The sequence below is a fragment of the Tachypleus tridentatus genome, chromosome 3, assembly GCF_004210375.1.
Source record: "Tachypleus tridentatus isolate NWPU-2018 chromosome 3, ASM421037v1, whole genome shotgun sequence".
Taxonomy (NCBI): Eukaryota; Metazoa; Arthropoda; class Merostomata; order Xiphosura; family Limulidae; genus Tachypleus; species Tachypleus tridentatus.
Window position 1 is genome coordinate 39687987 of NC_134827.1, and position 26899 is coordinate 39714885.

Genomic DNA, 26899 nt, shown 5'->3' on the forward strand with positions numbered 1-26899 from the left:
AGGAAGCCTATTTTATACAAACAGTACTATATATAAATTTGGGATAACGTAAATGAAGACTTTGATACAAACAGTACTATATACAAGTTTAGGATAACATGAAGGAAGCCTATTTTATACAAACAGTACTATATATAAATTTGGGATAACGTAAATGAAGACTTTGATACAAACAGTACTATATACAAGTTTAGGATAACATGAAGGAAGCCTATTTTATACAAACAGTACTATATATAAATTTGGGATAACGTAAATGAAGACTTTGATATAAACAGTACTATATACAAGTTTAGGATAACATGAGTAAAGTAGTATTTGATACAAACAGTGCTACTACATGTTCAGATAAAATGGTACTTACACTCACACTTCCTTGAAATTTCCTGTCAATGTACCGTCTTACCAACGATGTTTTTCCAACGTGAGCGTCTCCAAGAAGAACAACTTTCAAATCTCTAGAAAAGTAAAGTAAAATTGTTAATATGATATTTACACCATGTCTACCGTCTGGTGCAGTGGTTCTTAACCTTTTTCAGTGTTTGCACCCCTTTCAAATCAGTAATCATTTCTCGCACCCCCTGGAGAAATATAAAGCATACTCTTATGTAAAAATATACATTTGATTTAATTATTCATGGGCATCCTCGCACCCCTTGGGAATCATCTTCGCACCCCCTAGGGGTGCGGGCACCCCTGGTTAAAAACCCCTGGTCTAGTGTGTTGTGTCTATCTAACACAAAACAATCTAGTGTACCGTGTCTATCTAACACAACTCAGTATAGTGTACCGTGTCTATCTAACACAACACAATCTAGTGTACCGTGTCTATCTAACACAACACAATCTAGTGTACCGTGTCTATCTAACACAACACAATCTAGTGTACCGTGTCTATCTAACACAACACAATCTAGTGTACCGTGTCTATCTAACACAACACAATCTAGTGTACCGTGTCTATCTAACACAACACAATCTAGTGTACCGTGTCTATCTAACACAACTCAGTATAGTGTACCGTGTCTATCTAACACAACACAATCTAGTGTACCGTGTCTATCTAACACAACACAATCTAGTGTACCGTGTCTATCTAACACAATCTAGTGTACCGTGTCTATCTAACACAACACAATCTAGTGTACCGTGTCTATCTAACACAACACAATCTAGTGTACCGTGTCTATCTAACACAACTCAGTATAGTGTACCGTGTCTATCTAACACAACTCAATATAGTGTAATGTGTCTACCTGTCACAACACAATCTAGTGCACCGTGTCTATCTAACACAACTCAGTATAGTGTAATGTGTCTACCTGTCACAACACAATCTAGTGCACCGTGTCTATCTAACACAACACAATCTAGTGCACCGTGTCTATCTAACACAACACAATCTAGTGTGTTGTGTCTATCTATCACAACACAATCTAGTGTGCTGTGTCTATCTATCACAACACAATCTAGTGTGTTGTGTCTGTCTATCACAATACAATCTAGTGTGTTGTATCTATCACAATACAATCTAGTGTCCCGTGTCTATCTATCTCAACACAATCTAGTGTGTTGTGTCTATCTAACACAACTCAGTATAGTGTCCCGTGTCTACCTGTCACAACACAATCTAGTGTACCGTGTCTATCTAACACAACACAATCTAGTGTGTTGTGTCTATCTAACACAACTCAGTATAGTGTATTGTGTCTATCTATCACAACACAATCTAGTGCATTGTGTCTATCTATCACAACACAATCTAGTGTACCGTGTCTATCTAACACAACACAATCTATTGTACTGTGTCTACCTATCACAACGCAGTATAGTGAACTGTGTCTACCTATCACAACACAGTATAGTGTACTGTGCCCACCTATCACAACGCAGTATAGTGAACTGTGTCTACCTATCACAACACAGTATAGTGTACTGTGTCCATCTATCACAACACAATATAGTGTACTGTGTCTACCTATCACAACACAGTATAGTGTACTGTGTCCATCTATCACAACATAGTATAGTGTACTGTGTCTACCTATCACAACACAGTATAGTGTACTGTGTCTACCTATCACAACACAGTATATAGTACTGGTCACTCCTAATATTGATAAAATTGTCAAGAGAACTATAGCTTCCTAATAATTTAATTATTTTGTTTTAATGTTAATTATTCTTTTTAATTAATTATTTTAATTGTATTTTTGAGACTAATTATTTTCAACGATACACACACTGAGGCCGAAGAATATTTAAACAAGTATGCGAGGGGAACGTCACGATCACTGTCCTAGTTTAGTGTAACACTGCCCTCGATCTGAGTAAACAGTTATGTTAAGAACTAGGTTACTACTGGTGTTTGCTGTACCCTCTCATTAAAAGCTCAGTTGATAGCAACGAGGAAAACAAAAAGTCCACATTGTAATATTTGAAGTTATTACACCAGTTGGACCAACTTGCGAGGCACAACTGCAATCGAATTCTTACACCCCCCATAAACATGATACCTATAAACTGAGATAAGTTTCTTTATTTTACAGAGGGTGAAACCATTTGTCTACTCTGAAGTGTTCACGTGTTTTGCACTTAAAAAACGTAAATAAAGTGGAATAAACATAAAGAGATGGCCGGCATAAAAGTGTCGTCTGTATTGTTATATAATTCTTTACAAAGCCTTATTTAGTCGATAAAACTACACAGATGACAACCCCACAGATGGCAACCCCACAGATGACAACCCCCAGTCGTCTTTACTATAAATATATCTTTTATACTCCTGGGAATGTTTCCTTCTAGCACGTGCACATTTCACAGACCCCCAGAATATTTATTTACACTCTGCCAAGATGTTTTTTTTTGTTTTTTTTCCAAGTTTTGGTCTTACGGAAAGTGGATCACAAATTTACAATAAGGATGGAAAGTTTTATGAGAGTATATTCCAATTTACAATATGAATACATAATGTTATGGATAGTATATCCTAGATCCAAACTACCAACAGGGATGGGCAGTCTTATGGATAGTAGATCCTAGATCCAAACTACCAACAGGGATGGGTAGTCTTATGGATAGTAGATCCTAAATCCAAACTACCAACAGGGATGGACAGTCTTATGAATAGTAGATCCTAAATCCAAACTACCAACAGGGATGGACAGTCTTATGGATAGTAGATCCTAGATTCAAACTACCAACAGGGATGGACAGTCTTATGGATAGTAGATCCTAGATCCAAACTACCAACAGGGATGGGCAGTCTTATGGATAGTAGATCCTAGATCCAAACTACCAACAGGGATGGACAGTCTTATGGATAGTAGATCCCAGATCCAAACTACCAACAGGGATGGACAGTCTTATGGATAGTAGATCCCAGATCCAAACTACCAACATGGATGGACAGTCTTATGGATAGTAGATCCTAGATCCAAACTACCAACATGGATGGACAGTCTTATGGATAGTAGATCCTAGATCCAAACTATCAACAGGGATGGACAGTCTTATGGATAGTAGATCCCAAATCCAAACTACCAACAGGGATGGACAGTCTTATGGATAGTAGATCCTAGATCCAAACAACCAACAGGGATGGACAATCTTATGGATAGTAGATCCTAGATCCAAACAACCAACAGGGATGGACAGTCTTATGGATAGTAGATCCTAGATCCAAACTACCAACAGGGATGGACAGTCTTATGGATAGTAGATCCTAGATCCAAACTACCAACAGGGATGGACAGTCTTATGGATAGTAGATCCTAGATCCAAACAACCAACAGAGATGGACAGTCTTATGGATAGTAGATCCTAGATCCAAACAACCAACAGGGATGGACAGTCTTATGGATAGTAGATCCTAGATCCAAACTACCAACAGGGATGGACAGTCTTATGGATTGTAGATCCTAGATCCAAACTATCAACAGGGATGGGCAGTCTTATGGATAGTAGATCCTAGATCCAAACTACCAACAGGGATGGACAGTCTTATGGATAGTAGATCCTAAATCCAAACTATCAACAGGGATGGACAATCTTATGGAAAGTTGATACCAAACCACCAACAGGGATAGACAGTCTTATGGAAAGTAGATACCAAACCACCAACAGGGATAGACAGTCTTATGGAAAGTACATACCAAACTACCAACAGGGATGGACAGTCTTATGGATATTGTTTTTCCTCTCTCCTTGTATTAAAAATCTGCTAAAGTCTGTACAGGAACGTAAATCAACCTTATTTATAACGTCTACATAGCTAGATGAATAAAATTATTTATATCAGTTTTTGTTTGTTTTTTAATTTCGCGCAAAGCTACACAAAGGCTATCTGCGCTAGCCATCCCTAATTTAGCAGTGTAAGGCTAGAAGGAATACAGCTAGTCATCACCACCAACCGCCAACTCTTGGGCTACTCTTTTACAAACGAATAGATTACGAGTCGAGCGCCTTAACCCACCTGACCATGCCGGGCCTTTTATATCAGTTAATGTCGTAGCTTGGTAAGTATGAAACTTTAACACGCTATTTAGTACAATACACATTTGACTTAAAACATATTGTCCCATTCGTCTCTTACTTTCTTTTTCCTGACAGATCACTGAAACTACCTCTCCAATGACTCAGCGGAACCTTTGTCGGCTTAACACGATAAAAACAGGGTTTCAATACTCGTAGTGGGCGAAGAATAGATTGTCTACTGAATAACCTTACATTAATTGACAACCAAATTCTCCTCACTTTACTTGATATTACATATTTTCTATGTTACACACTAATGAGCCTGTGTGTACAGTCTTTCAACTAAAAGTGTGAGTTAGCACTTAAGTTTTAATTTAAGCGTGATGTGAAAATACTTATATTAGAAAACTGTAACAACTGTTCCTTATTGGATTTATGGACATTAAACTTATTTTCTCTGGTACATGGTACACTGCCGTTCTCCATCTTTACTCTATAATTTATAAAATTATTTTTATATATACATTTAGAGATTGTCGTTTCGCCCAAATTATTTTACAATTTTCGAAAACATTTTTAAAAAACTTTTACTCGCAACTTACTCGCCTACGGATTTACAACGCTAAAATCAGGGGTCCGATTCCCCTCGATGGACTCAAGAGATAGCCTGACGTAGCTTTGCTATAAAAAAGAAACACGCACACTCTCTTTGCAGCACAACGGTACGTCTGCGGACTTACAACATGAGAAATCTGATTTTCATGCCCATGATGGGCACCAGACAGATAGCCCATCTTGTAGCTTTGTGCTTAGTTACAAAGAAACAAGAATACTACTTAATAATTTGTTTTCAACTAATGTTGACAATCAGTAATATGTCTGAATTGTTACGTTACATTTCATTATTGTTCGTAACTTTAACTTTTCATTTATACAGAAACAAAGTAAAACATATTAATCTATGGTTCCTCACTTTCGGATCCCCGGTGATTAAGGCACTCGACTCATAATCCGAGGGTTGTGGGTTCGAATCCCCGTCACACCAAACAAGCTCGCCCTTTCAGCCGGTTGGGTATTATAATGTGACGGTCAGTCTCACTATTCGTTGGTAAAAGAGTAGTCCAAGAGTTGGCGGTGGGTGGGGCTGACTAGCTGCCTTCCCTCTAGTCTTAGAACGCTCCTAAATTAGGAACGGCTAGCGCAAATAGCCTTCGTGTAGCTTTGAGAGAATTTCAAAAACAAACACTTTCGGATCAGATCCCTGTATCATGGACTAACAGAAACTGGATTATATTTTGATAACTATATTGATAAAGATATTTATTAAGAAAGGTATTTTTAAAAGGTATGAATGTAGCTTTTATCTAATTTCTTGTGCGTTCGACGAAAAAGTTTGAGAAAGTGGCTGACAGACGATGTAATTTGGTCATAAGTTCAACAAGAGACTGAAGGAAAGAGAAGAACATTATGTGATTAATGTCAGATCTAATCAAGAACAAAGTGACCAAGTTGTGATTGGAAGTTTAAATATTTCAAAATAATTTCTGCGAATCAACAACCTCTGAGTCTACACAGATTGTTAACGCTTACGAGTTTTAAAGTAGAAAATTGTGAGAGTACTGTATACTCTAATAGAACCAACTGATTAATGCCTAAAAATAAATATGGAATCGGCTAAAACGTTTTCATCTCGAAGGAAAAGCAACCTTGAATTACAGTTTATATACACATTAATTTTACAAAATGTAATATAGAGAGTCCTAAGTAGTCAATACAGCGCGCGCTCCAAACTGATACACAACCATTTAGCGAAGAACCTTGTGACGTGGGCTGAACAAATAAATTACCAAACAACTACTTGACGCAATTGTTTGTGGGCGTTGTGCTTCTTTTGAAAGTTGTCTTGTTAAAGATTCTGGTTTATATCTACTAACAATGAAAACATTTGGTGACAGAATGACGGGGTATAAAACTGGGCTCACGTGTGAATGTAGTAAACACTGATGACTACTAGAAGGTGAGGGCGGGTGTTCACGTGACCTTGTTAACTCGATAGCCCAAAGTTGTGGGTCGTATTCGATTAGCCAGAATGTATCTACTAATTGAAATCCCAGCAACTAGTTGTGATTGACTAAGTAAGGTGGGGCGGTTGAACTTGCAACATTTACTATAGAATGCCGTACAGTTACTTCAAAAGGTGTAAATTTCATGTCTACAAATATATTAAAATCGATATTACCCAGAAAATAGGGCAGTAGATGAAATATTACACTCGCAATGCATCATGGGATGGCACAATTGAACGTTTTTTTTTTTTTATTATGTTTCCTTTCTAGCTTCCTATTGCGGTCGAAATATAATAAAAAGAGTTGGTTTTGTGAAAACCTATGTTTTTGTACCTAATTTTTAGGGGTAAGTCAGTAATTTAGTGCTACCACAGTAGGAAAATCTGAACACCATTCATATAACGTACAGAGTACAGCGACAACGGGTACGAAACCTCGAATTTACTAACCAACTTACCACTAAACCGTCCTCTAGTGGCACAATGCTAGAAACTGGGTTTCTATACTTCTTGAGGACGGAGAACAGATCGCCCACTAACAAACAAACATAACGAAATGGTACGTGATGAACATAGGCTAACTTTCCACACAGCTGTTGCTTCATTGGTTCTCTTTGTGAAGTATGGCTAATTAACCTATAACAAAGGAAGCTGGCATCTCAATTAATGCACACGGCAGCGTGTTGTGTGGCCAAAATAACTTGTGTAGGACACAATGTATTACTAACATGAGTACCTCGGATTGTGGTAATATAAGCTATCACGGTGGATGTGATCTACTGGATTATTACTTCAAATTTGAAGGCAATCCACTAAGTAATACCTGAGGTTTCTATATCTTCAACTTTAATTGAGTTTCTTACAATTTTTCGTATCAAAGTACTAGAAATATTTCGTACAATAACATACTTAACTTTCATGCATATTTTTCGAATCTGGTGCACTGATAGATCTTCATAACCTATGGTTAGGAGTCTCATTTGGTGTAAATACAAGTCACATGTGAGTTATTGGTCTAAGATCATTACTACAGCTTCACCCAACAGTAAAAAGTGGATTGTTTTTATCATTACAGACCGCTGATTTAGAGCAGCAAAATTATAAGGTAAAAATACGTGAATTAAATACGTTATTTAACTAATATGTTAAATAACGTATTAATAACACAATTCATGTACAAAGAAAGAAAACTAATATGTTAAATAAAGTATTAATAACACAATCCATGTACAAACAAAGAAAACTAATATGTTAAATAACGTATTAATAAAATAATCCATGTACAAACAAAAAAAACTAATATGTCAAATAACGTATTAATAACACAATCCATGTACAAACAAAGAAAACTAATATGTTAAATAACGTATCAATAACACAATCCATGTACAAACAAAGAAAACTAATATGTTAAGTAACGTATTATTGACACAATCCATGTACAAAGAAAGAAAACTAATATGTCAAATAACGTATTAATAACACAATCCATGTACAAACAAAGAAAACTAATATGTTAAATAACGTATTAATAAAATAATCCATGTACAAACAAAGAAAACTAATATGTCAAATAACGTATTAATAACACAATCCATGTACAAACAAAGAAAACTAATATGTTAAATAACGTATTAATAACATAATCCATGTACAAACAAAGAAAACTAATATGTTAAATAACGTATCAATAACACAATCCATGTACAAACAAAGAAAACTAATATGTTAACTAACGTATTATTGACACAATCCATGTACAAACAAAGAAAACTAATATGTTAAATAAGGTATTAATAACACAATCCATGTACAAACAAAGAAAACTAATATGTTAAATAACGTATTAATAACACAATTCATGTACAAACAAAGAAAACTAATATGTTAAATAACGTATTAATAACATAATCTATGTACAAACAAAAAACTAATGTTAAATAACGTATTAATAACACAATCCATGTACAAACAAAAAAACTAATATGTTAAATAACGTATTAATAACATAATCCATGTACAAACAAAGAAAACTAATATGTTAAATAAAGTATTAATAACATAATCCATGTACAAACAAAGAAAACTAATATGTTAAATAACGTATTAATAACACAATCCATGTACAAACAAAAAACTAATATGTTAAATAACGTATTAATAACACAATCCATGCACAAACAAAGAAAACTAATATGTTAAATAAAGTATTAATAACATAATCCATGTACAAACAAAGAAAACTAATATGTTAAATAACGTATTAATAACATAATTCATGTACAAAGAAAGAAAACTAATATGTTAAATAACGTATTAATAACACAATCCATGTACAAACAAAGAAAACTAATATGTTAAATAACGTATTAATAACACAATCCATGTACAAACAAAACAACTAATATGTTAAATAAAGTATTAATAACACAATCGATGTACAAACAAAAAAACTAATGTTAAATAACGTATTAATAACACAATCCATGTACAAACAAAAAACTAATATGTTAAATAAAGTATTAATAACATAATTCATGTACAAACAAAGAAAACTAATATGTTAAATAACGTATTAATAACACAATCCATGTACAAACAAAGAAAACTAATATGTTAAATAAAGTATTAATAACATAATCCATGTACAAACAAAGAAAACTAATATGTTAAATAACGTATTAATAACATAATCCATGTACAAAGAAAGAAAACTAATATGTTAAATAACGTATTAATAACACAATCCATGTACAAACAAAGAAAACTAATATGTTAAATAACGTATTAATAACACAATCCATGTACAAACAAAACAACTAATATGTTAAATAAAGTATTAATAACACAATCGATGTACAAACAAAAAACTAATGTTAAATAACGTATTAATAACACAATCCATGTACAAACAAAACAACTAATATGTTAAATAAAGTATTAATAACACAATCCATGTACAAACAAAAAACTAATGTTAAATAACGTATTAATAACACAATTCATGTACAAACAAAAAAACTAATATGTTTAATAACGTATTAATAACATAATCTATGTACAAACAAAAAACTAATGTTAAATAACGTATTAATAACACAATCCATGTACAAACAAAAAACTAATATGTTAAATAACGTATTAATAACATAATCCATGTACAAACAAAGAAAACTAATATGTTAAATAAAGTATTAATAACATAATCCATGTACAAACAAAGAAAACTAATATGTTAAATAACGTATTAATAACACAATCCATGCACAAACAAAGAAAACTGATATGTTAAATAAAGTATTAATAACATAATCCATGTACAAAGAAAGAAAACTAATATGTTAAATAACGTATTAATAACACAATCCATGTACAAACAAAGAAAACTAATATGTTAAATAACGTATTAATAACACAATCCATGTACAAACAAAACAACTAATATGTTAAATAAAGTATTAATAACACAATCGATGTACTAACAAAAAACTAATGTTAAATAACGTATTAATAACACAATCCATGTACAAACAAAACAACTAATATGTTAAATAAAGTATTAATAACACAATCCATGTACAAACAAAAACTAATGTTAAATAACGTATTAATAACACAATTCATGTACAAACAAAAAAACTAATATGTTTAATAACGTATTAATAACATAATCTATGTACAAACAAAAAACTAATATGTTAAATAACGATAATATAACGTGAAACCATGACGTAATGAAACAGTTCTTCCACTAATTTATTAACATTTTAAGGCATTTGTTTTGTTGTAATCATTCTCTGCAGTGTGTTATGGGCACTTTCAAAGTGTGTGATAGGTATTTAATATAAGAGAAAGGGTACACGTGATGACCCTAATGTCTAACTCCCTGGATCACTCTACCTAGACTAAACCAAGGCTGCCTTTGAAGTATGGTAGAGATCAAGTAAACAGCACAAGCAACATGTGAGTGGTCAGTATAAAGGAGTCACACCGAACGACAGCCCTCAATGTGTCGGAGTGACCCGAAGGTATAGGTGAAGTTCGGGTTCGAACACACAGCCAGACAGATACAGGGAGTCAGATTCAAACACCGATTGTTATTACTCTCGTAGGATTTCCCAGGATGGATGTTAAGTACAGTTGAGATGCTTCAAAGAAATGAGCAGGAACGGAAAGTGGACACCAAGACATACAGAAAAATTTAAAGTTAAATATAAGAATGGTATAACGTTTTTTAGGCACATGGTGCTGATATATTATAAGTAACAATTACAAATAAGAATGGATTTTGGCACAGAAATAAGTAAAATTATAGCCAACTAGTTTCGCGCTAACACCTTTCCATCATCAGGTGTTCGTTCGTTAAGTCAGGGTGTTTAAATATAATCTTATCTTTCATGACGACTTTCCTTTAGTTCTTTAATTTTATAACTATCTTAATGTTTTACTATTGTAATATCTGGTTCTATTTGTTTTGCTAGTGATCTAACCAATAATATGGATATTTTAATCTCCATGTAAAGCCCTGCATGGCCAGGTAGATATAGTCTAAACATAACCTAAGAATACTCGAGAGCTATCTGCGCTAACCATCCCTAATTTAGCAGTGTAAGATTAGAGGGAAGGCAGCTAGTCATCAACACCCGCCGCCAACTCTTGGACTACTCTTTAACCAACAAATAGTGGGATTGAACGTTGTATTATAACACACCCACGACTGAAAGGGCGAGCATGTTTGGTGTTACGGGAATTCGTACTCGCGACACTCAGATTACGAGTCGAGTGCTTTAACCACCTGGCCATGCCGGGCCTTAAGTGATTTCTATAAACACATAACGGATTCTACAGAAATTATATCTCAAACAAAGAAATGGTAAAAACATCTGTAAAGCCAAAATAAACTCTGTTCAAAGAAACAACATATTAACCAGTGTTCAGTGGCGTATTTAGGTAATGAGCAGCCCCAGGGCCCATGGTCTTAATGGGGGCCCGTTGATAAATGTATTCTATGTAAAATTACATGAGATGTAGAACCTACAAAAATTATTAGCCCTTGGGCCCACACAACCTTAAATCCGCCACTGCCGGTGTTCTAAAGAGATTGGGACCCAGTAAATGTACTGTATTGTCTTATGTTTATTCTCTAGATGACTCCACATTTGCCTAAATATTTGAATTTTGAGAAAAAAAAAACTGGTAAGATATTTTTTGACTATTACTGCAGTAACAACAAACGAAAAACTGAAAATTCGTCATGACGAAAAACCCACTTGAAGTGAAAATGTATCTCGGGACGGCTGGTGTGGGTATTAACAGGTATGGGTATTAACACTTTCACCAAAATATGGCAGAGAACAACGTTTAGACCATGTTTCGTTGACCTGAAGATGACCTAAGAAGGTCGAAACGTGTTAATAACCATACCAGCCGTCCCGAGATACACGAAATATTAAAAATGTGAGCATTTGTGTTCAGGCGTGACCTGGGAGGTCAAGTGGTAATTAGACCTCTTTCTCCAAACTGTCAGCAACATCAATGTAGAGTGCGATTGTAAATTGTTGCGAATAGAGTGAAACACTGTTGCTGTGACATCTTCAGTCACGTGATTAGTGCGAAATTGTTATTAAATGTGGATTTAAACACCAGTTTAAATTTATTCAGTTTATTTTTAAAACTTGCGCGAATATTTATCTCAACGTAATTTATTCACTGAGTGCAGCTTTCAGCGATGTACACGTATTAAAATACGAATGGTTTGTTTTTGAATTTCGCGCAAAGCTACACGAGGGCTATCTGCGCTAGCCGTCCATAATTTAGCAGTGTAAGACTAGAGGGAAAGCAGCTAGTCATCACCAAACATCGCCAACTCTTGGGCTACTCTTTTACCAACGAATAGTGGGATTCACCATCACATTATAATGCCCCCATGGCTGAAAGGGCATCTTTGGTGTGATTGAGATTCGAACCCGCGACCCTCGGATTACGAGTCGAGTACCTTAACCACCTGGTCATGTCGGACCAAATGGAACGACCTCAAAGTAAATTCTGGTCGCAGCAAAGTTTTATTCATATTCAAATAAACATTCATTCTCTTGGAGACCTGTAGACATGTCAAATGAGAGATTTGTTTTACTTTGAACAACAACCACAGAGATGTCAAATGAAAGATTTGTTTTACTTTGAACAACAACCACAGAGATGTCAAATGAAAGATTTGTTTTACTTTGAACAACAACCACAGAGATGTCAAATGAAAGATTTGTTTTACTTTGAACAACAATCACAGAGATGTCAAATGAAAGATTTGTTTTACTTTGAACAACAACCACAGAGATGTCAAATGAAAGATTTGTTTTACTTTGAACAACTACCACAAAGATGTCAAATGAAAGATTTGTTTTACTTTGAACAACTACCACAGAGATGTCAAATGAAAGATTTGTTTTACTTTGAACAACAACCACAGAGATGTCAAATGAAAGATTTGTTTTACTTTGAACAACAACCACAGAGATGTCAAATGAAAGATTTGTTTTACTTTGAACAACAACCACAGAGATGTCAAATGAAAGATTTGTTTTACTTTGAACAACAACCACAGAGATGTCAAATGAAAGATTTGTTTTACTTTGAACAACAACCACAGAGATGTCGAATGAAAGATTTGTTTTACTTTGAACAACAACCACAGAGATGTCGAATGAAAGATTTGTTTTACTTTGAACAACAACCACAGAGATGTCGAATGAAAGATTTGTTTTACTTTGAACAACAACCACAGAGATGTCGAATGAAAGATTTGTTTTACTTTGAACAACAACCACAGAGATGTCAAATGAAAGATTTGACTAACTAATTGCATGCACAGCGCGTGTTCGCCATGCTCGAAAGGTTGAAATTTCTTTTGAAGTGTCCCGAAATAAGTGTTACAATTTACAAACATTACTGGTTACGGCCCTAATGTGTAACTACTCTTAATGTTTGTGTTAATTAAGAATGCAACGTGTCTGTTAACGAACCTGTGATGGAAGAGGTTTGAATAGCACTTGACTTTGCCAGGTCACGAACAACACAGTCAAACACTAACACCAAAACAGGTGTTTCCTGAGAAAAGACCCGAGATTGAAATATGCGTTTTATGTGTTGTTTTTTTCAAACGTTTGGCCATAAAATATTCATGCACAATTTATAAACTTATTAGTAAATGTTTGCAACAGATAATAAAGCAAAATATTGTGCGAATTATTCGGATTTCTTTTTCATTTGTTTGTTCTTTTAGTGCAAAGCCACACAAGTGGCCTCTGTGCTCTGTCCACCGTGAAAAATTAAACCGCGGATTTTAGTATTTTAAATCCATGAACTTACTACTGACCAGTTGGTTGGTCCATAAACTGACAGTTGACCCGGACGTTCATAAATTTACTACTGACTAACCGGTTCGTAAAGTGACAGTTGACCTGGACGTCCATAAATTAACTACTGATCAACCCGTTCGTAAACTGATAGTTGACCTGGACGTATTTACTACTGACCAGCTGGTCCGTAAATTGACAGTTGACCTGGACGTTCATAAATTTACTACTGACCAACCGGTTCGTAAAGTGATAGTTGACTCGGACGTCCATAAATTTACTACTGACCAAGTGGTCCGCAACTTACTGTTAAGATTGTTCCCGTTGGTTAAGAGGTAAGATTAACGGATAAAATCAGGGATTCTTATTTCCGCAGAGGACACGGCTCTGTTACCGCACTCTATGGCTTATGTGTTTAGAATAAACAAACATAGCCGCTACACTGTCTAAAGATAAAAGTACACCCATTCGTGATGACGAGGAACCCGCTTGAAGTAAAACTCCAATACCAGCTGTGTTAAGAATACAACTGTAGACCCGGTGAATTATGTATGTGGGTCATTCACACATCTGTTAAAGTAGATGGTTTATCGTTGAAAAACAGAGTCCATCTGCTTTCCTTATTTCAATATTTCATCTACACGACTAACACAAGCATGTGACTTGAAAATTCTGTTTTTGCTAGATTTCCAGGTATATACTTGGTGAAGTTGTGCTTCAGGAAAGAAAACTCTTAGTCAAACAATGTAGACGTACTTTATTCAAAACGTCCAGAATAAAAAAATAACAAAGTCTTCTTGAGAAAATTAACACAACAATTCATACTACTGTCTTTCTGTATCAGGAACTTTTAACACAACAATGTAAACTACTGTCTTCCTGTATCAGGAACTTTCAACACAACAATGTAAACTACTGTCTTCCTGTATCAGGAACTTTTAACACAACAATGTAAACTACTGTCTTCCTGTATCAGGAACTTTTAACACAACAATGTAAACTACTGTCTTCCTGTATCAGGAACTTTAACACAACAATGTAAACTACTGTCTTCCTATATCAGGAACTTTAACACAACAATGTAAACTACTGTCTTCCTGTATCAGGAACTTTTAACACAACAATGTAAACTACTGTCTTCCTGTATCAGGAACTTTTAACACAACAATGTAAACTACTGTCTTACTGGATCAGGAACTTTTAACACAACAATGTAAACTACTGTCTTCCTATATCAGGAACTTTTAACACAACAATGTAAACTACTGTCTTCCTATGTCAGGAACTTTTAACACAACAATGTAAACTACTGTCTTCCTGTATCAGGAACTTTTAACACAACAATGTAAACTACTGTCTTCCTGTATCAGGAACTTTTAACACAACAATGTAAACTACTGTCTTCCTATATCAGGAACTTTTAACACAACAATGTAAACTACTGTCTTCCTGTATCAGGAACTTTTAACACAACAATGTAAACTACTGTCTTCCTATATCAGGAACTTTAACACAACAATGTAAACTACTGTCTTCCTATGTCAGGAACTTTTAACACAACAATGTAAACTACTGTCTTCCTGTATCAGGAACTTTAACACAACAATGTAAACTACTGTCTTCCTGTATCAGGAACTTTTAACACAACAATGTAAACTACTGTCTTCCTATATCAGGAACTTTTAACACAACAATGTAAACTACTGTCTTCCTGTATCAGGAACTTTTAACACAACAATGTAAACTACTGTCTTACTGGATCAGGAACTTTTAACACAACAATGTAAACTACTGTCTTACTGGATCAGGAACTTTAACACAACAATGTAAACTACTGTCTTCCTATATCAGGAACTTTTAACACAACAATGTAAACTACTGTCTTCCTATGTCAGGAACTTTAACACAACAATGTAAACTACTGTCTTCCTATATCAGGAACTTTTAACACAACAATGTAAACTACTGTCTTCCTGTATCAGGAACTTTTAACACAACAATGTAAACTACTGTCTTACTGGATCAGGAACTTTTAACACAACAATGTAAACTACTGTCTTACTGGATCAGGAACTTTTAACACAACAATGTAAACTACTGTCTTCCTGTATCAGGAACTTTTAACACAACAATGTAAACTACTGTCTTCCTATATCAGGAACTTTTAACACAACAATGTAAACTACTGTCTTCCTGTATCAGGAACTTTTAACACAACAATGTAAACTACTGTCTTACTGGATCAGGAACTTTTAACACAACAATGTAAACTACTGTCTTACTGGATCAGGAACTTTTAACACAACAATGTAAACTACTGTCTTCCTATATCAGGAACTTTTAACACAACAATGTAAACTACTGTCTTCCTATGTCAGGAACTTTTAACACAACAATGTAAACTACTGTCTTCCTGTATCAGGAACTTTTAACACAACAATGTAAACTACTGTCTTCCTGTATCAGGAACTTTAACACAACAATGTAAACTACTGTCTTCCTATATCAGGAACTTTTAACACAACAATGTAAACTACTGTCTTCCTGTATCAGGAACTTTTAACACAACAATGTAAACTACTGTCTTCCTATATCAGGAACTTTTAACACAACAATGTAAACTACTGTCTTCCTATGTCAGGAACTTTTAACACAACAATGTAAACTACTGTCTTCCTGTATCAGGAACTTTTAACACAACAATGTAAACTACTGTCTTCCTGTATCAGGAACTTTTAACACAACAATGTAAACTACTGTCTTCCTATATCAGGAACTTTTAACACAACAATGTAAACTACTGTCTTCCTGTATCAGGAACTTTTAACACAACAATGTAAACTACTGTCTTACTGGATCAGGAACTTTTAACACAACAATGTAAACTACTGTCTTACTGGATCAGGAACTTTTAACACAACAATGTAAACTACTGTCTTCCTATATCAGGAACTTTTAACACAACAATGTAAACTACTGTCTTCCTATGTCAGGAACTTTTAACACAACAATGTAAACTACTGTCTTCCTATATCAGGAACTTTTAACACAACAATGTAAACTACTGTCTTCCTGTATCAGGAACTTTTAACACAACAACGTAAACTACTGTCTTACTGGATCAGGAACTTTTAACACAACAATGTAAACTACTGTCTTCTTATATCAGGAACTTTTAACACAACAATGTAAACTACTGTCTTCCTGTATCAGGAACTTTTAACACAACAATGTAAACTACTGTCTTACTGGATCAGGAACTTTTAACACAACAATGTAAACTACTGTCTTCCTGTATCAGGTACTTTTAACACAACAATGTAAACTACTGTCTTCTCAAAATAGGAACTTTTAACACAACAATGTAAACTACTGTCTTACTGGATCAGGAACTTATAACACAACAATGTAAACTTCTGTCTTCCTGTATCAGGAACTTTTAACACAACAATGTAAACTTCTGTCTTCCTGTATCAGGAACTTTTAACACAACAATGTAAACTACTGTCTTCCCAAAATAGGAACTTTTAACACAACAATGTAAACTACTGTCTTACTGGATCAGGAACTTTTAACACAACAATGTAAACTACTGTCTTACTGGATCAGGAACTTTTAACACAACAATGTAAACTACTGTCTTACTGGATCAGGAACTTTTAACACAACAATGTAAACTACTGTCTTACTGGATCAGGAACTTTTAACACAACAATGTAAACTACTGTCTTACTGGATCAGGAACTTTTAACACAACAATGTAAACTACTGTCTTACTGGATCAGGAACTTTTAACACAACAATGTAAACTATTGTCTTCCTGTATCAGGAACTTTTAACACAACAATTCATACTGCTGTCTTCCCAAAATAGGAACTTTTAACACAACAATGTAAACTACTGTCTTACTGGATCAGGAACTTTTAACACAACAATGTAAACTACTGTCTTACTCGATCAGGAACTTTTAACACAACAATGTAAACTACTGTCTTCCTGTATCAGGTACTTTTAACACAACAATGTAAACTACTGTCTTACTGGATCAGGAACTTTTAACACAACAATGTAAACTACTGTCTTACTGGATCAGGAACTTTAACAAAACAATGTAAACTACTGTCTTACTGGATCAGGAACTTTAACACAATAATGTAAACTACTGTCTTCCTGTATCAGGAACTTTAACACAACAATGTAAACTACTGTCTTACTGGATCAGGAACTTTTAACACAACAATTTAAACTACTGTCTTCCTGTATCAGGAACTTTTAACACAGCTATTCAAATTACTTTCTTCCTGTATCAGGAACTTCTAACACAGCTATTTAAAGTACTTTCTTCCTGTATGAGGAACATTAATCTAACTATACACATATTAAACGCATGATCTTTACTTCTTAAAATGACAATAACAAGTAGACACGTATTCAAACTTAATTAATTTCATAAAGAAGTGACAATATCAAGTATTTATAAGGAAGCAACTTTGTGGTTATCTTAGGTTCAGTATCTATTCTTAACTACTATATAAAATTATTTCTGTGAGTTAGTGGAACTTCAATGAATATATATATTTCTGTCTATCCCTTTGTGGCACTTCAATGAATATATATATTTCTGTCTATCCCTTTGTGGAACTTCAATGAATATATATATTTCTGTCTATCCCTTTGTGGCACTTCAATGAATATATATATTTCTGTCTATCCCTTTGTGGAACTTCAATGAATATATATATTTCTGTCTATCCCTTTGTGGAACTTCAATGAATATATATATTTCTGTCTATCCCTTTGTGGCACTTCAAAAAATACACATTTCTCTCTACTCCAAGCTACCATGTTTATAACAATATAAATTTGTACCCTTCTCGAACAGACGTTTTTGTAACTTCTGGTCAATGATATTTAAGTAATCTCATGAGCACACACACTACATGTCAAGAATAGACCACTTTGAAGTGATGTCTTTACGTTAGGGTTAGTCAATATCCTTAAAAAAGGAGAAATCATACAAGCGCAAAATATGTGTCAAGTAAGACAAGTTGGACAAACATTGGCAAATACAGTTTACAGTTCTTCCGTGTTTACTTTCTAAACACGTGGATTATTGACACGTGGTTGTGACATCTGTCGTCCATCGGCTTTATAACCTAATTCTCACATACATAAGTCAATCAGTGCCCACGGTAACTAACTGTCGATACATATTACAACTGATTCGATTCACTAAAACACAATCAAATGATTTTCGTACAGCGAATTTTGCGTCAATTTTAAGAAAGCTACTAAAGCTGACATTCAACGTGAGGGGGTGAGAAACTCGTTATAACAACAAGTATCTGACTGACAGGATAAGACATAACACAACCAGTTACAACAACAGGTATCTGACTGACAGGAAAAGACATAACACAACTAGTTATAACAACAGGTATCTGACTCACAGGATAAGACATAACACAACTAGTTATAACAACAGGTATCTGACTCACAGGATAAGACATAACACAACAAGTTATAACAACAGGTATCTGACTGACAAGATGAGATATGTAACACAATATTTCACGGTGAGGGGATAGATGAGACATATATACTAACAAAAGGATATAGGATTAAGGGACTGAGATATACATTCTAATAACAGATATGAAAGTTCAGTGGAGAGACACAGTTTGCATAAAATAACTGGCATCAGGACAGTATTGCCATCGAAATGTACTGACTGACCCATAAATGTTTAAAAAAACAAAAATAAAACTAGTTTGTGAGAAAAGTGATATAATTCGTGTTTGTCACGTGCCTTAATATTCATATTTAAGTTTAATTAATATTTTAAAATTGTTAAACTAATTTCAAAGAAAACACAGAATGTTTTCAAGTCAACAGATGTCTGTTGGTTTTAATGATTTGAATTTTGCGCAAAGTTACACGAGAACTATCCGCGTTAGCCGTCCCTAATTTAGCAGTGTACGACTCGAGGGAAGGCAGCTAATCATCAACACCCGCCGCCAACTCTTGGACTGCTCTTCTGCCAACGGGTAGTGGGATTGACCGTCATCATCATAACGCCCCCATGGCTGACAGGGCGAGCTTGTTTGGTGTGATGAGGATTCGAACCCTCGACTCTCGAATTACGAGTAAAGTGCCTTAACCACCTGGCCATGCCAGGCCTTTCTTAGGAGAAGGTTTCATTATACTTTGTGTGTGCATTTCATTAACAATTTTACGATTATATATTTGTAATTGTCAAAAGTCCCTTCATGGTTAATTATGGAAGTTTCAGTTTAATGTAACATTGTTTTACATATATAATTTTCTCTACAAGTGCGTCTTCTCGTCACCAGGGTAACATTGTTTTATTTGTGTAATAGGATTGTTTAAAGGTCTTTACAAATATGGGAAGGGGCACAGTTGTCCGCTAGGTTATTATTATTTTTTAATTTAGACATTTGCATTGTTGTGTTAGCATAATTTTTACATCGCGCGAAAAGCTCGTGTCATGCAACAATAAAAACCATTACAACAGTAACAGAAATGGTTAGACGTTCATAAAAATACCAAAATAAAAAGTAATAAATACAGACCGAAAACATACAAATGGATTTAGGCTACATATGAACACCTCAGACCTGGAGTGACTAATAAAATCTCTTATCAAACTTCATGGCTGATACAACAATCCACAACAAAGATATGAGATTTTACAGGGCCTGATAAGAACTTCAGCCATTATACTAGACTGACTGGTGAATAATCCAACCTCCCTACCAGATTTAACAAAGGCTGATACAAGAATCCACAACCAGAATACCAGACTTGATAGAGCCTGATATAAACCTCGACCAAGGTACAAGACTGAATTGTGTATAATCCAGCCTCCTAGCCATAATCCAAACCCAAGTTAAATTTAAGGTCACTAATTTAAATGTGTATCTGACCAAAACCCATGTTACTGTGCTAAACTTAAGGCCACTTATTCAAATTTGTAAATGATCCAAACCCAAGTTATTGTACTAAACTTAAGGTCACTTATTCAAATTTGTAAATGATCCAAACCCATGTTACTGTGCTAAACTTAAGGTCACTTATTCAAATTTGTAAATGATCCAAACCCATGTTACTGTGCTAAACTTAAGGTCACTTATTCAAATTTGTAAATGATTCAAACCCAAGTTATTGCACTAAACTTTAAGTCACTGATTCAAAGCCCATCCGTGACACCATACTTAAACTAGACTGAGCTGAGTCCCGACAATGACATTAGACCTAGGTGTCTTTTATAAACATACGAGACTTAGCAGGACTGTTTGTAACTCCTAGAGGGATGAAACACGACTTAAACTGGTTTATTTAAAAGTACTACTTTTAATATAACTAATTAAAATCGCAGCCATGATTTCAAACTTCAGGTGGCCAATCAGGTGACCAATACCCATTCCAAACAGAATATCGAACTTCAAAGTGATGATTTCAAACTTCAGGTGACCAATACCCAAACAGAATATCGGACTTCAAAGTGATGATTTCAAACTTCAGGTGGCCAATACCCATTCCAAAGAGAATATCGGACATCAAAGTGATTCATACAAACCTACGGTCATGGTACTAAACTAAATTATCAGATATCTATCCACGATACTAGATAGGTAATTAATCCAAACCCCAAGACGTTGCACTAGACTTAAAGTGACTGATCTAACCCCCTATCAGGATACCATATTTAAAGTGGCTTATCCAAATTCAGCCATAGTGCTAAATTTAACAACGAGTGACCCAAACATACTGCATTTATTGTGGCCGATCCAAATCCAAGTCTTGGGACAAGACGTAACAGTGGTAAATCCAAACTCATGGTTATCATACTACAGACCGGATTAATATCCAGCTAAAATACCAAACCCCCTAATTAGTAATACCAAACTTAATAATGACTGATGGAAGTCATTCAGCCTTTATACCAGACATTATGGTGGATAATCTAGTAACTAAAGAAAACCGTGTTGCTACAGTATTAACAGAAACAAATCTAGTAATTAGAGAAACCATGCTGCTACAGTGTAACACGAACAAATCTAATAATTAAAGAAACCATTCTGCTACAGTGTAACATGAACAAATCTAGTAATTAGAGAAACAATGCTGCTACAGTAACACGAACAAATCTAGTAATTAAAGAAACCATGCTGCTACAGTGTAACACGAACAAATCTAGTAATTAAAGAAACCATGCTGCTACAGTGTAACACGAACAAATCTAGTAATTAAAGAAACCATGCTGCTACAGTATTAACAGAAACAAATCTAGTAATTAAAGAAACCATGCTGCTACAGTATTAACAGAAACAAATCTAGTAATTAAAGAAACCATGCTGCTACAGTATTAACAGAAACAAATCTAGTAATTAGAGAAACCATGCTGCTACAGTGTAACACGAACAAATCTAGTAATTAAAGAAACCATTCTGCTACAGTGTAACATGAACAAATCTAGTAATTAGAGAAACAATGCTGCTACAGTAACACGAACAAATCTAGTAATTAAAGAAACCATGCTGCTACAGTGTAACACGAACAAATCTAGTAATTAAAGAAACCATGCTGCTACAGTGTAACACGAACAAATCTAGTAATTAAAGAAACCATGCTGCTACAGTATTAACAGAAACAAATCTAGTAATTAAAGAAACCATGCTGCTACAGTATTAACAGAAACAAATCTAGTAATTAAAGAAACCATGCTGCTACAGTATTAACAGAAACAAATCTAGTAATTAAAGAAACCATGCTGCTACAGTATTAACAGAAACAAATCTAGTAATTAAAGAAACCATGCTGCTACAGTATTAACAGAAACAAATCTAGTTATTAAAGAAACCATGCTGCTACAGTATTAACAGAAACAAATCTAGTAATTAAAGAAACCATGCTGCTACAGTGTAACACGAACAAATCTAGTAATTAAAGAAACCATGCTGCTACAGTGTAACACGAACAAATCTAGTAATTAAAGAAACCATGCTGCTACAGTGTAACACGAACAAATCTAGTAATTAAAGAAACCATGCTGCTACAGTGTAACACGAACAAATCTAGTAATTAAAGAAACCATGCTGCTACAGTGTAACACGAACAAATCTAGTAATTAAAGAAACCATGCTGCTACAGTGTAACACGAACAAATCTAGTAATTAAAGAAACCATGCTGCTACAGTATTAACAGAAACAAATCTAGTAATTAAAGAAACCATGCTGCTACAGTATTAACAGAAACAAATCTAGTAATTAAAGAAACCATGCTGCTACAGTATTAACAGAAACAAATCTAGTAATTAAAGAAACCATGCTGCTACAGTATTAACAGAAAAAATCTAGTAATTAAAGAAACCATGCTGCTACAGTATTAACAGAAACAAATCTAGTAATTAAAGAAACCATGCTGCTACAGTATTAACAGAAACAAATCTAGTAATTAAAGAAACCATGCTGCTACAGTGTAACACGAACAAATCTAGTAATTAAAGAAACCATGCTGCTACAGTGTAACACGAACAAATCTAGTAATTAAAGAAACCATGCTGCTACAGTATTAACAGAAACAAATCTAGTAATTAAAGAAACCATGCTGCTACAGTGTAACACGAACAAATCTAGTAATTAATGAAACCATGCTGCTACAGTGTAACACGAACAAATCTAGTAATTAAAGAAACCATGCTGCTACAGTGTAACACGAACAAATCTAGTAATTAAAGAAACAATGCTGCTACAGTGTAACACGAACAAATCTAGTAATTAAAGAAACAATGCTGCTACAGTGTAACACGAACAAATCTAGTAATTAAAGAAACCATGCTGCTACAGTGTAACACGAACAAATCTAGTAATTAAAGAAACCATGCTGCTACAGTGTAACACGAACAAATCTAGAAATTAAAGAAACAATGCTGCTACAGTGTAACACGAACAAATCTAGTAATTAAAGAAACCATGCTGCTACAGTGTAACACGAACAAATTTAGTAATTAAAGAAACCATGCTGCTACAGTATTAACAGAAACAAATCTAGTAATTAAAGAAACAATGCTGCTACAGTGTAACATGAACAAATCTAGTAATTAAAGAAACAATGCTGCTACAGTATTAACAGAAACAAATTAGTAATTAAAGAAACAATGCTGCTACAGTGTAACACGAACAAATCTGGTAATTAAAGAAACCATGCTGCTTCAGTGTAACACGAACAAATCTAGTAATTAAAGAAACAATGCTGCTACAGTGTAACACGAACAAATCTAGTAATTAAAGAAACCATGCTGCTACAGTATTAACATAAACAAATCTAGTAATTAAAGAAACAATGCTGCTACAGTGTAATACGAACAAATCTGGTAATTAAAGAAACCATGCTGCTACAGTGTAACACGAACGAATCTAGTAATTAAAGAAACAATGCTGCTACAGTGTAACACGAACAAATCTAGTAATTAAAGAAACCATGCTGCTACAGTGTAACACGAACAAATTTAGTAATTAAAGAAACCATGCTTCTACAGTATTAACAGTAACAAATCTAGTAATTAAAGAAACAATGCTGCTACAGTGTAACACGAACAAATCTAGTAATTAAAGAAACAATGCTGCTACAGTATTAACAGAAACAAATCTAGTAATCAAAGAAACAATGCTGCTACAGTGTAACACGAACAAATCTGGTAATTAAAGAAACCATGCTGCTACAGTATAACACGAACAAATCTAGTAATTAAAGAAACCATGCTGCTACAGTGTAACACGAACAAATCTAGTAATTAAAGAAACAATGCTGCTACAGTGTAACACGAACAAATCTAGTAATTAAAGAAACCATGCTGCTACAGTGTAACACAAACAAATTTAGTAATTAAAGAAACCATGCTGCTACAGTATTAACAGAAACAAATCTAGTAATTAAAGAAACAATGCTGCTACAGTGTAACATGAACAAATCTAGTAATTAAAGAAACAATGCTGCTACAGTATTAACAGAAACAAATTAGTAATTAAAGAAAGAATGCTGCTACAGTGTAACACGAACAAATCTGGTAATTAAAGAAACCATGCTGCTACAGTGTAACACGAACAAATCTAGTAATTAAAGAAACAATGCTGCTACAGTGTAACACGAACAAATCTAGTAATTAAAGAAACCATGCTGCTACAGTATTAACATAAACAAATCTAGTAATTAAAGAAACAATGCTGCTACAGTGTAACACGAACAAATCTGGTAATTAAAGAAACCATGCTGCTACAGTGTAACACGAACAAATCTAGTAATTAAAGAAACAATGCTGCTACAGTGTAACACGAACAAATCTAGTAATTAAAGAAACCATACTGCTACAGTGTAACACGAACAAATTTAGTAATTAAAGAAACCATGCTGCTACAGTATTAACAGAAACAAATCTAGTAATTAAAGAAACAATGCTGCTACAGTGTAACACGAACAAATCTAGTAATTAAAGAAACAATGCTGCTACAGTATTAACAGAAACAAATCTAGTAATCAAAGAAACAATGCTGCTACAGTGTAACACGAACAAATCTGGTAATTAAAGAAACCATGCTGGTACAGTGTAACACGAACAAATCTAGTAATTAAAGAAACCATGCTGCTACAGTGTAACACGAACAAATTTAGTAATTAAAGAAACCATGCTGCTACAGTATTAACAGAAACAAATCTAGTAATTAAAGAAACAATGCTGCTACAGTGTAACACGAACAAATCTAGTAATTAAAGAAACAATGCTGCTACAGTATTAACAGAAACAAATCTAGTAATCAAAGAAACAATGCTGCTACAGTGTAACACGAACAAATCTGGTAATTAAAGAAACCATGCTGCTACAGTGTAACACGAACAAATCTAGTAATTAAAGAAACCATGCTGCTACAGTGTAACACGAACAAATCTAGTAATTAAAGAAACCATGCTGCTACAGTGTAACACGAACAAATCTAGTAATTAAAGAAACAATGCTGCTACAGTGTAACACGAACAAATCTAGTAATTAAAGAAACCATGCTGCTACAGTATTAACAGAAACAAATCTAGTAATTAAAGAAACCATGCTGCTACATTATTAACAGAAACAAATCTAGTAATTAAAGAAACCATGCTGCTACAGTGTAACACGAACAAATCTAGTAATTAAAAAAACCATGCTGCTACAGTGTAACAGAAACAAATCTAGTAATTAAAGAAACCATGCTGCTACAGTATAACACGAACAAATCTAGTAATTAAAGAAACCATGCTGCTACAGTGTAACACGAACAAATCTAGTAATTAAAGAAACCATGCTGCTACAGTGTAACACGAACAAATCTAGTAATTAAAGAAACCATGCTGCTACAGTGTAACAGAAACAAATCTAGTAATTAAAGAAACCATGCTGCTACAGTGTAACACGAACAAATCTAGTAATTAAACAAACCATGCTGCTACAGTGTAACAGAAACAAATCTAGTAATTAAAGAAACCATGCTGCTACAGTGTAACACGAACAAATCTAGTAATTAAAGAAACCATGCTGCTACAGTGTAACACGAACAAATCTAGTAATTAAAGAAACCATTCTGCTACAGTGTAACATGAACAAATCTAGTAATTAGAGAAACCATGCTGCTACAGTATTAACAGAAACAAATCTAGTAATTAAAGAAACCATGCTGCTACAGTGTAACACGAACAAATCTAGTAATTAAAGAAACCATGCTGCTACAGTGTAACACGAACAAATCTAGTAATTAAAGAAACCATGCTGCTACAGTATTAACAGAAACAAATCTAGTAATTAAAGAAACCATGCTGCTACAATATTAACAGAAACAAATCTAGTAATTAAAGAAACCATGCTGCTACAGTATTAACAGAAACAAATCTAGTAATTAAAGAAACCATGCTGCTACAGTATTAACAGAAACAAATCTAGTAATTAAAGAAACCATG

The 26899-nt window shown here is 34.1% G+C and overlaps 1 protein-coding gene across 3 annotated transcripts in view; it reads right to left on the bottom strand.

Moving 5' to 3' along the window:
* LOC143246735 (ras-related protein Rab-20-like) overlaps positions 1-26899 on the bottom strand; it is an 86724-nt gene that overhangs the window by 26945 nt on the left and 32880 nt on the right. For all 3 annotated transcript variants that reach the window (XM_076493823.1, XM_076493822.1, XM_076493824.1), the window contains one exon: positions 365-458. In XM_076493823.1, the coding sequence (XP_076349938.1) occupies positions 365-458 (94 nt within the window). The remainder of the gene's footprint in view (positions 1-364; positions 459-26899) is intronic.